At 40.1% G+C, this 11745-nt stretch overlaps 1 protein-coding gene across 1 annotated transcript in view; it reads right to left on the reverse strand.

Moving 5' to 3' along the window:
- Positions 1-223: 223 nt before the first annotated feature.
- Positions 224-11745, reverse strand: part of LOC103373228 (cadherin-12-like) — a gene marked incomplete at its 3' end in the record, with an annotated part of 57471 nt that continues 45949 nt past the window's right edge. Inside the window, exons 7-8 of the mRNA XM_008303071.1 lie at positions 4053-4306; positions 224-360 (exon numbers count right to left, since the gene is read on the reverse strand). Coding sequence (XP_008301293.1) covers positions 224-360; positions 4053-4306 — 391 coding nt within the window. The remainder of the gene's footprint in view (positions 361-4052; positions 4307-11745) is intronic.

The following is an 11745-nucleotide window of genomic DNA, read 5'->3' on the forward strand; positions in this document are numbered from 1 at the left end:
TTCGTTGACAGAGCTGTCAACTATTTATTCCAATTTGCCGATGAGATATTGTTCACCTTCGCTCGGCACACGTACACGCTACATGGAGGCATTTACAGAATGTAAATACACCGAATGGTTTTTCCTGAAAGAGTGCCGACCACAAATAGTATCACAAATGATACTACTGGCTGTGTACATTTTGTATTTTGGGTCCAGGATGTTTTTGCCGAGCAGTACTTACTGAGTTTTGTTGCCACCACAGTGATGTTGTGTTGAACAGCTGTTTCTCTGTCCAGGTATTCATTAATGGAAATGGTTCCCTCAACGGTGTCAATGTCGAAGCAGCTGTCAGACTCTGTCTGCCACTCCAACGAATACCTGCAGAGATAAGAGCAGTCCACAAGTCCGCATGAGAGGAGTACAAGTGTCAGCGGTAAGATGGACGCTTTGTTGTCGCTTTGTTGACACAAATGTGAGAAATTCTCTCATTCTGGCTGTGGAGCACGCTGAGGCAATCTTTATCTCTTTATTTATTCATAAGCACCAGAGTAGTAGTACTTACAAACAGCAAAACTAGCACTTTACTGGTGAGTGAGATTCATGTTGCAGCTTATTCAGTCTGGGACTCCCATAAAGGGGAATTACTCCAATCAAAGGGCAAACCTTTCTGTTTAAAACTAGGTCATCTACAACATTAGTCAGGTCTCAACACACTCGTGGGGTACATTCATGTTTCTGCAGAACACTAGATCCCACCAAGAAGTTCTGATACATTCAAACAACAGGATGTCAAACAACTGAAGCAAGACAAACATTTTCTGTATTAATGTCTGTTATGCGTCTGACTTTTTGCCGTCCAATACTTGTTTTATTCAAACAACAAAAACTAGCAATATGTCAAGAACCATCTTGACATTGTTTTTTTAACAGTTACCATAGTTACAGGTAGATTCTTCTAAAAACATATTTATTTAGTTATTACCAGAATTCGATCTATTAAATTCAGTAAAATCTGAAAAGTCTAGAAGAGCCCTACGATTATGTTATTAATTATATCGGGAGACTTTTCAGGAGGACTTTTTTAGGCTTACACCGAGTGAGAAACTATTTTTATTGCATGGCTCACAACACACAGGTGACCAACACGACAACTGTCCCTGAATGCATCCTGTGCAGAGAAAGGAAACTGAAGCTGCCACTACGGGGGTTCTGACGGTCCTCTGTCGACAGCAGGGGTGTCCAATCCTGGTCCTCGACGGCCACAATCCTGCATGTTTTAGATGTTTCCCTTCTTCCAACACACCTGATTCAAATGATCAGGATCGTTATCAGGCTTCTGCAGAGCTTGATGATGAGCTGATCATATGAATCAGGTGTGTTGGAAGAAGGGAAACATCTAAAGCATGCTGGATTGTGGCCCTTGAGGACCAGGATTGGACACCCCTGACTTAGAGGCTACTCTGAAGATCATAATCTTTCCCAGCAAAGGGAGTTGTAGGGTTTTCGTAGACTTCGTGGAGTTTTGATGAAATCGAGGATGTTTAAATTTCCATTTTTTAACAAAGACATTAAAGATTTCTAAAAGAGCCAGAACAGCTACAAATAGACTTTAGATAGTTTTGTCGATTGTCAGTAAATTTCAGTCTCAAGATTTAATGTAGAAGTTTGGTTTCAGTATTTATTGGCAGAGTCATTACAGCTCTTGTGATTAAGTGCATAACTGTGACCACTATATTAAAACAACTTCAATGAAAAAAGTTGTGTCTGCCAACAATTTCACAATGCAATGTATGAAAATTGTACCCATATAATAACCACTGCACAGCTCAACAGTTGACGATGATGACATGAAATGACGACGACGTTGAGGTGTCAAAAATCTGTGTTCCTGACAATAGGTGAGTGATTCTGGACAGACGGACTGGCATCAGGAGCCTCAACTGCAGAAGAGCTATGGTAGCATTCATCTAAAATAGCACGTATATGTATACTGCTGAATTAATGTCATCGTGTTTGGTTTGTTTGGTGTCGTTTTTTAAAAAGATTCCTTTCCTCGTGTGTCTCTGGTGGTTTTCCTTCCTCCCTTTGTTTTCTCTTGTTTCTGAGACATTCTGTGTATATTCACTCTGCATTCCAAATCACATACTTCCTCCTTTCAATACGTACTACAGCCGCCTTCACAAAGTACGTACAGTTGCATGCAGTCTTAATACAGTTGGGATATACTACTTAGTCATAATAGTGCATCTTATTGTCATTCTATCTACGACAGTCTGCAGTGAGAAATAAGTTATTTGTGAGAGAAAGTTAGTTTATCATTTGCTTATATAATCATTTACTCAGTAATTCCAACGTGATCTTTTACTCATGTTCCTTTATTATTATCTACTCAAGTGGTGTCGGACGTGTGTGGGTTTTTTTTTTTTCCCAGCTACTCGTGTGTAGGTGTGTTGATGAGGCACATACACAAATAAAGTCTTTGTCTCAGTGATGTGTGCATTAATCGTTCGCCTGCTCCGACACCCCGAAGACAGCAAACTGCACAAGGGCATGAACCGTATGTGCATAAGCAATTAAGACCCACGCAAGTGTAAGAACTCCAGTCTGCGGTAGAGGACATCGTTTATTGCGCGACGGACATCGCAAACCTGACCTCGTGACCGTAAAAAAGACCGGTACAGGACCCAGACGTGACCCCGGGAAAAAAAGTGTTAAATACATGAAGCTAGTATTCTTTGGAGAATCAAGAACTGGGCGAGGAAGCTGTAATTATCTCCATCAAAAATGAATGAAGATGTTTGCCGAGAGAGCTGAGGCTGGTTCTATTAGTGCAGGTGCATTCAGTAAAAACTCACAAAGGTCACGTTTCTGTTTGCGAGTATTTGTTCAACATTGAAAATTTTCATAAAACGCTCCGTGTGCAGAGGATGGAAGGTCAGAATAGCCAGAAAAGCCTGCATGCTAATGTGTTACATCAGCGTATTTTGAGATACTGTTTTCGTCATAATGTATACTACTTAGTAGGACTTTTTTTTTCCCCTGCTATACTATAATGTTTGATAGTATAGGTTTTGAAACGCACCGATATTGTTGTCTGTCCCTTCTACAGGTTTGTCTGCTTGTGTTTCTTGAGCTCTTCTCTTCTGGGCTGAAGTCATTTGTTTGACTTTATTTCTTGCTTAAGTTTGTTCCCAATGCTTTTGATGCCATTCTGGATGGATCTTCTAAATCTCTTACAACAATTTTTGTGTAGACTAATCATTCGTCCAATTTGAAAAAAGAATTTAAAGCAGCACAGTTTGTTGCAAATTTATTCACGTAAAAGCATAATTTATTCGCCCAGAGGGAAAATAATTCCATGTTGCATCTATTAAGACTACGTCCTAAAATTCGTCCTAAAAGTTGCCCAAGAAACAAATATTCGTCAAGTGCCCAATTACTTTTGAACCCTTGCACTTGTACACAAAGTGCTATAGTTATTTTTATAAAGATATACACTTACTCAAATTAAAACAGAGACTTGGCACTTTAATGTACTCTTCATCATTGGTGGGTGTATACTATTTAGTAGGACATTTTAAATCTTTTTTTTTTCCTGCCATATCATACTTTAATGTTTGATAATATAGGTTTTGAAACGCACCTATATTGTTGTCTGTCCGTTTTACAGGTGCCAGTTTGTCTGCTTGTGTTTCTTGAGCTCTTCTCTTCTGGGTTAAAGCCATTTGTTTGACTTTATTTCTTGCTTCAGTTTGTTCCCAATGCTTATGGTGCCATTCTGGATGGAAGTCTCTTACAACAATTTTTGTGTAGACTAATCATTCGTCCAAATTGAAAAAGGATTTAAAGCAGCACAGTTTGTTGTAAATTCATTCACGTAAAAGCATAATTTATTCGCCAAGAGGGAAAAATAATTCCATGTTGCATCTATTAAGACTACGTCCTAAAATTCCAGCCCTATAGTAGTAATACTGATACTGAATGCAAATTCTAAACCTTACTGATTACTAATCAGCGTTTGAGTACGAGGTGCGACTGATATAATTCCACAGGTTACAAGAGCTTGTTACCTGACAGCACTGCTGCTGGCATCCAGGTCATGAGCCGTCACCGAGCCGATGATGGTCCCTGGAGGAGTGTCCTCATACATGTCTATAGAGTAGGAGGGCTTGGTGAAGACAGGAGGCTCGTCCACATCCAGTACATTCACTTTGACAGTCACCGAGTCTTTGAAGGGCCCCAGGTGGAGGAAACGGGGATCGAGCTGCGCATTGGAGGCTTCCACCTTAAAAGTGTAGGACTTCTTGGTTTCATAGTCAATACTCTGCAGAAACACAGGAATGAAGGAAAGAAGACAAACGGAGAGATGAAATTAAAAGAGCTGTACAAACTATTAAATCTCAATTTATTTAGAAGGGAGCTCCCGGCCACATATTGACCAAGTTTTCTCCTAGCTGCACAAAGTGAAATGCTTTTTCTGCAAAAAAGGATTACAACCTGGCCAGGTTACATGTGCAGTAATTATAATAAACCAAATGAATCAGGAATCTGAAACATAGGTAGAGGTGTCAAATTGAAATCCTAAAATTAATTTACACTGCTCTCTACTGATTATCATCACTGTTGATGCACAGGAAGCCTGGAGCTTTCACAGTACAATGCAATATAATTACAAGATAAGGATCTTGTAATCATCACATACTTAGAAACTTTCACATAATTCTGAGATGCAGATCTCATAATAATGAGATTAGAAAGTCACAATTAAAAGATAAAGTCTCAGCTTTCTTTTGGTGGGTGTAATGCTTCCAGATGTGTTGCGGTATCACAGTCCAGACAGTAAATACCTCAACATACATATTTTTAGTTTTTCAGGCTCTATGTTTCATAATTGAAGTAAAATAACTTTTAACTGTATAAATGCTACATTTAGATCTCAGTAACAGATCATTTTAATTGGCAAAGAAGTTGCCCAAGAAACAAATATTCGTCAAGTGCCCAATTACTTTTGAACCCTTGCACTTTTACACAAAGTGTTATTTTTATATAGATGTACACTTAGTCAAATCAAAACAGAGACTTTAATGTACTCTTCATCATTGTATTTAAAATTGAATGTTACAGTGCAGAGCCTGGAGATGTCCGAATCATTACAGACTGCATTATAAATTTAAATATCTGTAATAAAACATAAAACATTTTGACAAAACAAGTCTTTACTTTGCAAAAATGTACTGACTGAAACACAGTAAGACCTGCAGATGAACCAGATTCTTTACACTGTAGATTAAATCTTGCTATAGTAGCACGCTGGTAGCTTTTATTGTCAAGAAAATGCAACAGTGAGATCTGTATTTGTATTCATGAGACTGACATGTCACCAGGTGCGTAAAGGCAAAGCAGGAAAAGAAAAAATGTGATCAGTAACGCACCATATGTATGTATGTACTCAAAGGACTGCTTCAGAATCTGTGGAACAACCTTCACTGCTGAGCACTTAATCAGGAAATCCAACCTCTCTGTCACCACCACCCATCCAAGATTGTCATATCATACCATCACACCTTAAGCTCAGTCAAGCCCAATGCCACAATAACCTGCGCTATTGTTGCATAGCAACCATGACTGCATCATGACATATTCATTCATCATGGTAGAGACTTCAAAAGCAGCATATTTGGTTATTGATGTCCAATCACTCTGATGAATGTAGCGCTCACTGATGGATTTGGACACGGAGGAGGGTCGATTTCCATTCTTTCCCATGGTTATCTGTTTGAGAATGCACAGGGGGGAAGACGCGGGAGACAGCAACTTTGATATGGAAATGCAGCCGCAAACTCTACCAAGATACATTCATATACATATCAAACTAGGTTATCTCAAGCTGAAGCCGATTCACATTCCCCAGCTTGACCAGTGTTCCAAACTGTATCTCATCAATCACAAAACCATTCGGATGTTTCGCCTGCGCTGGAGCTTCTACCTGTTTTAAGTGGAGAGAATGGCTTGAAGACGGGTGTGTGACCGTTGGATCAGAATGAATACTATCTTTGGATGCTGACAGAAAAGCATCATTAGACCAAAACACACATGAACCCAGAATCTTCAAACACATGTAACAATGAGCCATAACAATAAAACCACCTGCCTACCACAACGCCACAGACCTCTGAAGGTGTCCTGTTACATCAGGCAACAAGATGCTAGCAGTAGGTCCTTTGAGTCCAGGGTATTGCAACATTGGGGCCTCCATGGATTGGACTAGTTTTCCAGCATTTTTGCTTGATCTGAATAAAATCTGTGGAATTTGGCCAATTTGACGCCTTTAACTCTGTCAGATTCCTCAAACTGCTCTTGAACAATGTTGAGTTTAACCAGAGAGTGTCTTTGGAATGTTAAAACAGTAGTACAGTAGTGGACACACTAGTTTGGCAAATGTATTGACCAATAGTAGATATTGAATCTGTCTTTCTTGACGTATATTTATTTCTTAGAACCAGTATTTTAGTTTGTCCACCAGACAGCACAGATGATCTATCTTTCAATGATGAATGTACCGCCGTATTGTGTGTGGTGTGTTTTAAACACTTTAGATGTTTTGATTCTCATGCATCACACAATAAAACCATCAGGGAGACATCTCATCACCACAAATTCATTCAGCGACATTACAATGATTTCAAACACAGAGACAAAGTGATGAAGAACGATCTTCAGCGACAAGAAGGACAAGGAATCCTGCAATAAATGGTACGGGTCTAAATTCAGAGTCAGCTGGAGATTACATGAAGAGACAGAAGACACTGAGACAGACTAGATTCTCTCAAAATGTTGAACAAACTATTCGCTAAGTATCTGGACAGATAATGTGTAACCTTGGCTTGGAGAATTGGTGCCGTTTCAGAGGCCAAGAGTTCTCACAAAAACCCTGCTCCTCCTGGGTGATCCCAAGGTTTTCCCTGGCCAGATAGGAATATATGTTTAATCACTTTAGCGTAACCTGTGTTTGCCCTGTAGTCTCCTCCTAATGGGACCCAAAGGGAACACCCCATTACAGAGGGACCAAGGTGGCATCCTGGTTAGATCCAGTCTGATACGACCTCAGCTGGCTCCTTTCAATGCAAAGGAGCAGCAGGTGCAGTAAAAGTTCCTTAAATGTAAGTCACTGTACCCTGTGGAGGACACTCAGTTGGCTGCCTTTACCTGCAATCTCTTTTTTTTTTGGTCAGTAGCCAGAGCACATGAATGTAGGTGAGGGTAGGAATGCAGACCGTTTGGTAAATTGACAGTTTAGCTTTAAAGCTCAGCTCCACCTTCATCAAAACGAACGAGCAAAGAATTCACATCAGACGCAGCACTAATCGGCCTGCCAATCACTCACTTCTGTCCACAATGACCTGTGAACAGGATGCTTGAACTCAGTAACTCCCTCCCCTCCTGCACTCCAGCATTTTCCTGCAGAGCATGATGGCATCAGATTCGGAGGTGCCGATGCTCATCCCAGCCACTTCACGCTTGGCTGCCCATGTGTGCTAGCGAGCCACGAGGATGGATACAGGGGTCAGGTGCTGCATTGCCACTTGGGCAGCCGTTGAGGTGTGTTAGAGAACAGGCCCTTGGCTACGGATGTCAGTTAAAATTAAATTAAAATTCAAGGATTTACATTATGTGCTCCTCGTTTGGAAACGTATCCAGAGCTGCATCCTCCACTCCTCCTGTCTGATGATATTAAACTAAAGATTTCCAGGGTTTCTGACACGAGCCTTCATCATCATCATATTACTTTAACCTAAAAGACAGGAGATGTGACAAGACGCTAATCATTGTGAGCTGAACCTCACATAAAGGCATTTGGCCAGCAAGAAAGAATGCGCACTATGTGGGAGTCTACGCAAGAAATCTAATACAAATGTAATTTAATGCACAAAAGAAGGAAGCATGAGTAATGATTTGGTAAATTTAAGGATGGACTGCCAGCTTCTCACTCGCTTCCTTATCGAGATCGTTGGTATTAGCACTTTATCACAATGTAAAAAACACTGTTAAGTCGATTCAAGTCACTGGGTTTATATGAAGATGCATCAGATTGTATTTGTTGAGCACATGTTTTGTGTGTAAAATATGCCAAGTATACAGTAACTTTAAGATAAATGTAGTGGTTGTCCATATGTTCGACATGTACAAGGAGCCGACAGTGGAAACAGCAGCAGCGCAGCACCTTTTGCAGCAGAAAAAGCATTTTATAATTAGATTCTGCTGTTGTCAAGACAAAACAGCAGCTGTCATTGAGAATCAGGGTTTGTTGTCAACTGAAGCATTTCCCACAGGCGAGTTAATATTTGTTGCAGCTTATCACGCTAAAGGTTTGATTTATGCTTTTGGCGTAAAAGATGTTCAAATCCCAGATGAGTCCACCTTGTGAAACTTTAAACCATTCTGAGTTTGAAATCAGTCTAAAGCAAGTGTACAGTGACCAGAACACTGGAAGTAAATTCTCACTATAGCTGCTTTCAGACGTTTACGGTGTTGTCTTCCACAAGTAAAGCTGTCGACAGCAGACTATAGGAGTAAGAGAATGTTGTGTATAAATATATTATATCATGTGTGAAGTATAGTCCTTAAGGTTTAAAATATAAAAGAAGTTGTATATATATGCATACAGTCATGAAAAGTCTTCTTTTGAAGAAGTTGCTTGGGTCTGTGTCTTTTATGGTTTCACAGGACAAGCAACAGACGGAGGAAAAGAAGTCCATATAAGGACTATTCAGTGTGATGAAGATGGGCCCCAATCAGTTGTTTTACGACCTGAACATGCATCACGTGACTGAGTAGTAAAAAAGAAGGGTCAGAGGCAACAGGAGTAGTCTTGCTTTGTCTGATGCCAGGGAGAGTTTGACCCAGAGCTCTGTAATGCAATATTCAATGTGTTATTAAATTGATTGATTGAGACCGAATTGAATCCGATCTCATCTTTAGAAACGAACAGAAGACAGTAATTCTCCAATAACAACTATAGACCCGAGAAGAAGGAGGAAGACGTGATGTCTCCATAGCAGTGAAAACAAAACATCTTGGAAATGGGTGCTGCCATCTTTCTATTGTAATGATATTTGCAAAGCAGAGTGTGTGCAATCCAAGAGCTAAAGCTACCAAGCTAACCGGGCATTTAGTCAACTCAACTCAAACAGAAAACAAAGTTTGTTTCGTAGAATTAATTATACTGAAGTCAACATAATGTTCTTCCTGAGATGACTCACAGATATAATGTTACTTTAATAATGATAAATTTAATTTGTGGTAATAGCTGATAGTTTATTGTTTTAAGGCCTTAAACTGATAAATATGAATTGCGGCATTAAAAGTGTACAACATGAAATTCATCAACAAAGTGTGTGGTGATCTTTGATGACTTTTAGTTGTTTATGAAGATGCTTCCATCTTGCAAGAATGACTCACTGATGCCGTGACTTACTGAAATATAAGTAAAATGCACAAGTGACCCAAGTCCAGACATTTCTGAGCACTTCAAGCCACCAAATGCAGTCCTGTTTTTACTGAATCTTCACCTGCCTCTCATTTAAAATCTTCCACTGTGGTCAGTGTTTATCCCTCTGAATGCATTAGTCAGGGAACTGCCTGACATCCAGCACTACACCTGCTACGAAGACAGATAGACTTCCAGAAACGAGGTGGTCAGATGAGAGAAAACAGATCAAAATAAGATCTCCCTCTAATAGAGTTTTAAATAGCTGAGCTAGGACGGAGTTTCATCTGAATTTGTCTGTTGTGGACCAGCGACATGATTAAAGAAAGAGAGAGTAGGAGCCTCTTCTGGATCGATAAAATTCACTCTGTGTTTCACTTGGCTGACACCTAGACTTGTAAGGTTAAGTGAGGGGAAAGGGAAAAGGAAGAGGTCTGATTGGCAGCAAGGGAGCCGGGGAGGATTTAACTGATGGGCATCCTGCCACAGACAGTCGAAAGGAAGAGGAGATGGGAGAGGGAAGAAGGTGTGAAGAGAGGGGAGCGTTCGGTCGGAGATTAGCGTCTGCTGGAGCTGCAATGTGCTGCTTTTTACATTACAGTGAAAACAATGATATTGCAGTTTGTCCATCTGTGTTTGCAACCTATGCTTCAACAACATGGATGTGGTCCTGATGTGATAACCGAGATGAAATCAAATCAACTTTATTTATAGAGCGCTTTAGAACAGCCACAGCTGAAATAGAGTGCTATATGTAGGCGGTCATACGAAACAACAGAACAAACCAACAATAAAAACCAGCAAAGAACAAATAAAAACAACTAAAACAGAGCGAGGGCTCATGTCGGATGAAAAGCCAGTAAATAAAAGTGGGTTTTGAGGTTGAGAAGATGTGGCTAGCAGCAGCTTTTGTACCATGAATCAACCTACAGATGGTCGGTTCTTCATCTGAATACAGAGCAAAAGCCTGCAACCTAAACAGAGCTTAACCCAACACTGTTTTCAGTTCCACATTTGCTGACTTGTCTTGTGACATCTAGAATACTATCCTGTGCTTGCAAGGTACTGTACCAGCCGCAGGGACGCCACAGCGGAGAAGAATAAGAAGCACTTGAAAACTGCTCCTGATCTACTTTTAAAAGTCTGTCAGTGACACTCATTGAGTCCCTTGTTAAAAAAAAAAAATGCTGTTCACACTGTACTGAACAGCTGAGGTAGTAGGCAGATTGTAAGGAGGACACTCTGCAGGGGCTGACTCTCACATAACCTGCTGTCTTTACACTTTTTTTAAAAACACTACTTTAAACCTGTGATTCATCCGTTCACGCTGCTGTCAAAGAACCACATATGAGTTACTTATTTTCACACTGGAATGAATCACGATCGGGATCAGGACTGAATACGAATGCGTCCTCAGCTTGAGCTACGTAGTCGATAAGTTTACCAAAGCAAAACCTGTGATGAGAAGATATATGATATTGGGAAGCAGCAGATCCAAGCCTTTAATGATGTTTGCTCCTGGAATGAAAATCACCTCAGTCCGCTCCCTTAAAACGCTAAAGCTTAAAAAAAAACATGCACAAATAGCAGTAAGCTCCTGTTTCAGTGATACAAGAGCAGCACAGCAATGAGGGAAGCAAGTGAGCAGGTGCTCTGTGTCTGTTTCAGGGAGTTCTGGCAGGTGAACACACCTCTACAGCACCGCTCTCACTTCTTGGTTTTATTCATGCTGACACTAATGAGTGTTTAAATCCTGCAAAATATTCACACCGACATCCTCTCTTTCGGTGTAGGCACAGAGCGTTGTAATGAAAGTTTTATGAATAAAGACACGAAAATGAAAATAAATCTTGTATCGTAAAACGGTCAGGATCTATAAGTGAAAGTCTCAGATTAATGGCAGCTATTCCTTCAGACAGAAATGACTATTTATAACCTGGACAATCATTAAGGGTTATCAATTATCAGACTATGTTCTATATCACATTGTGATGAATATGGATAAAACCAGAATAACTGGAAAATGCTGGTGACACGACATAGTTCATTCAGTTCTATAGAACAATGTCCAGAGATGGTGAGAGAGAAACATGCCTCAATCCTGGAATCTCCTGGTGGAATTTGATGTATTTTAATTAGGTTTCAAACTGAGAAGAAGCAAGAAGCAAGGACATCTGGCTATACATGCTGTATAGTTCGAAAAGCTGTGATCCTTGAAACCAAACTGAACAAACCTCTGATTTCTAATTAGCTGCATAAACATGATTACAAAATGA

This window comes from Stegastes partitus, unplaced genomic scaffold (assembly GCF_000690725.1).
Source record: "Stegastes partitus isolate 25-593 unplaced genomic scaffold, Stegastes_partitus-1.0.2 Scaffold1931, whole genome shotgun sequence".
NCBI lineage: Eukaryota > Metazoa > Chordata > Actinopteri > Pomacentridae > Stegastes > Stegastes partitus.